This window comes from Sinocyclocheilus grahami, unplaced genomic scaffold, assembly GCF_001515645.1.
Source record: "Sinocyclocheilus grahami isolate Dianchi unplaced genomic scaffold, SAMN03320097.WGS_v1.1 scaffold154.1, whole genome shotgun sequence".
In the NCBI taxonomy this organism is placed as follows: Eukaryota; Metazoa; Chordata; class Actinopteri; order Cypriniformes; family Cyprinidae; genus Sinocyclocheilus; species Sinocyclocheilus grahami.
Genome location: NW_015505333.1, coordinates 1390794 through 1392844, shown reverse-complemented (window position 1 = coordinate 1392844; position 2051 = coordinate 1390794). Strand labels below are relative to the sequence as shown.

At 42.7% G+C, this 2051-nt stretch overlaps 1 protein-coding gene across 1 annotated transcript in view; it reads left to right on the top strand.

The window, feature by feature from the left end:
- The window catches only part of LOC107592578 (arf-GAP with coiled-coil, ANK repeat and PH domain-containing protein 3-like), a 51768-nt gene that overhangs the window by 46373 nt on the left and 3344 nt on the right, over positions 1-2051 (top strand). Inside the window, exons 5-6 of the mRNA XM_016282108.1 lie at positions 1358-1416; positions 1537-1720. Of these exons, the coding sequence (XP_016137594.1) occupies positions 1358-1416; positions 1537-1720 (243 nt within the window). The remainder of the gene's footprint in view (positions 1-1357; positions 1417-1536; positions 1721-2051) is intronic.

Here is a 2051-nt window from a genome sequence, read left to right as displayed (position 1 = left end):
ACAGCTCCAACCCTAATTAAAACTCACCTGCCTGTAGCTTTCTAGTAACCCTTCAGGTCTTGATTAGCTTGTTCAGGTGTGTTTGATTAGGGTTGACGCAAAACTCTGCAGGGCTGCGGCTCTCCAGGACCGACGTTCGCCGGTGTCGACCTGTTACTGTCGGGTCAGTGTTGCCACCTTATGGACAAACTATATTACTGCGAGCTGAGAGTACAGAGTAAATCTGTACAGAGAAAAATCTGGCTTGTACAATGCTTAAATTTAGTGTAAACATGAAAACTGAGGTACACTGGGTTCAGGGAATGTTCAAATCTATGTTTTAGCAGTAGTAAAAGTGATACTTGACTTGGCAAACATCACTAATGAGAGAATTAGGACGTTTGAGGTGGATGGATAGAAAATGCTGATTCTAGTCTAGTCCTTTGTAAAATGCAAAGGCTGGGACTTCATGGAACTGTGCAAAATGCAAATGTCTAAGCTTGTCTGCTTCCCCTTTTCCCTGTACTCCCTCTCTCTCATATGCCAGCTTTACCCTCAAGACATGTTGCCCTCCTGTTCCATGCGACACGCTCTGTCACATGTCCTCTCGTTGCAGCTTATCGCTGCTGCGTTTGTGACCAGAATCGAGATGATTGCAGCGTAAAGCTTTTCCTCTAGTCTCGTTCTGCTGACGTGTATGATCCACAGTGACATGACACCGGCACTGACATGCCTTCATTCTTAAAACCTTCCATGACAGGCTTACTTGCAAGACCCCCAGGGTCAAGGTTACTTGCAAGACCATGGATGATGCCACTGTTTCCCAGCACCCATCCTGTGCGATGCATCTATGACCTATTTAACCCTTGACCTGCAGTCGCCCACCGTGAACGACCGTGAGAGAGTATGAGATGGGTGTGGGGCTCTGGAGCAGTGTTCTGGGTTTACAGACACAGACCTGCAACTGCTCTGCCATCTGCCGGTGGTTTGAGAGAAGTGCACCCTTAATATTCAACTAGCCTACATCCAAGACTGGTCTTAATGTTTCAAAGCCTTTAGGTGTATAATGCTACTAAAGTGGTACACAGAATGTGGTCTTCCTCTAGATAATTTTTTTTTTTTTTTTGGTCAAAATTTTAGATTTTGGTATTAATCAAGCATCATTTTTACACTATTTTAAATTGTTTAATTTAATTTTATATTTAATTATTTATATTTAATAAATGCAAAGGATTGCTCCGGAAATCTCTATACAAAATATGCTTTTCTTTTTCACCTGTTTCCAATGCCCCCTGTTTTATACAATATACTATTCTGCCAACTCAGTATTTTTCTGTTTGATGCCGATACATTTGTTTTCCTTTTGTATCTTTTACAGATCCTGTTTGACCAGGCCCAGAGATCCGTAAAGCAACAGTTGCACAATTTTGTGAAGGAGTGAGTCCTTTATTCTTTTTCCTGCCCTTGTTTCAGTTTTTTCCCCCCTTTTCCCTGCCCTCTGTGATGTGCGCGTCGTACCCTGCAATATGTCTTACCTCTGTATGTGACAATACGCAGGGATGTTCGAAAGTTTAAAGAGACGAAGAAGCAGTTCGATAAGGTGCGGGAGGATATGGAGATCGCCCAGGTGAAGAACGCACAGGCACCTCGTAACAAACCGCATGAGGTAGAGGAGGCCAGCAGCACCCTCATCACGACCCGGAAGTGCTTCCGGCATCTCGCCCTGGACTATGTGTTGCAGGTATTTCAAAATAAAAGTGATAGTTCACCCAAAAATAAATTTACTTTATTATTTACTCACCCTTAAAGTTCTGGTAGCCAATGTTGATATTTCAAATCACCAAAAAAACATGCCCCTACCGCAAAAGGATCTCGCCCCTATTTTGATAGCTCCACCCCACACATACATACGCAACCCAGGCAACGATTAGTTCTGTGAAACAAAGCAAATCCAATGTTACACCGTGTCTACACCGGACGCGAGTGGTGCGGCGCGATAAAATACTATAGATCTATAGAAATACTATAGTGATGCTGTCTACACCATATATATATATATATATATATATATA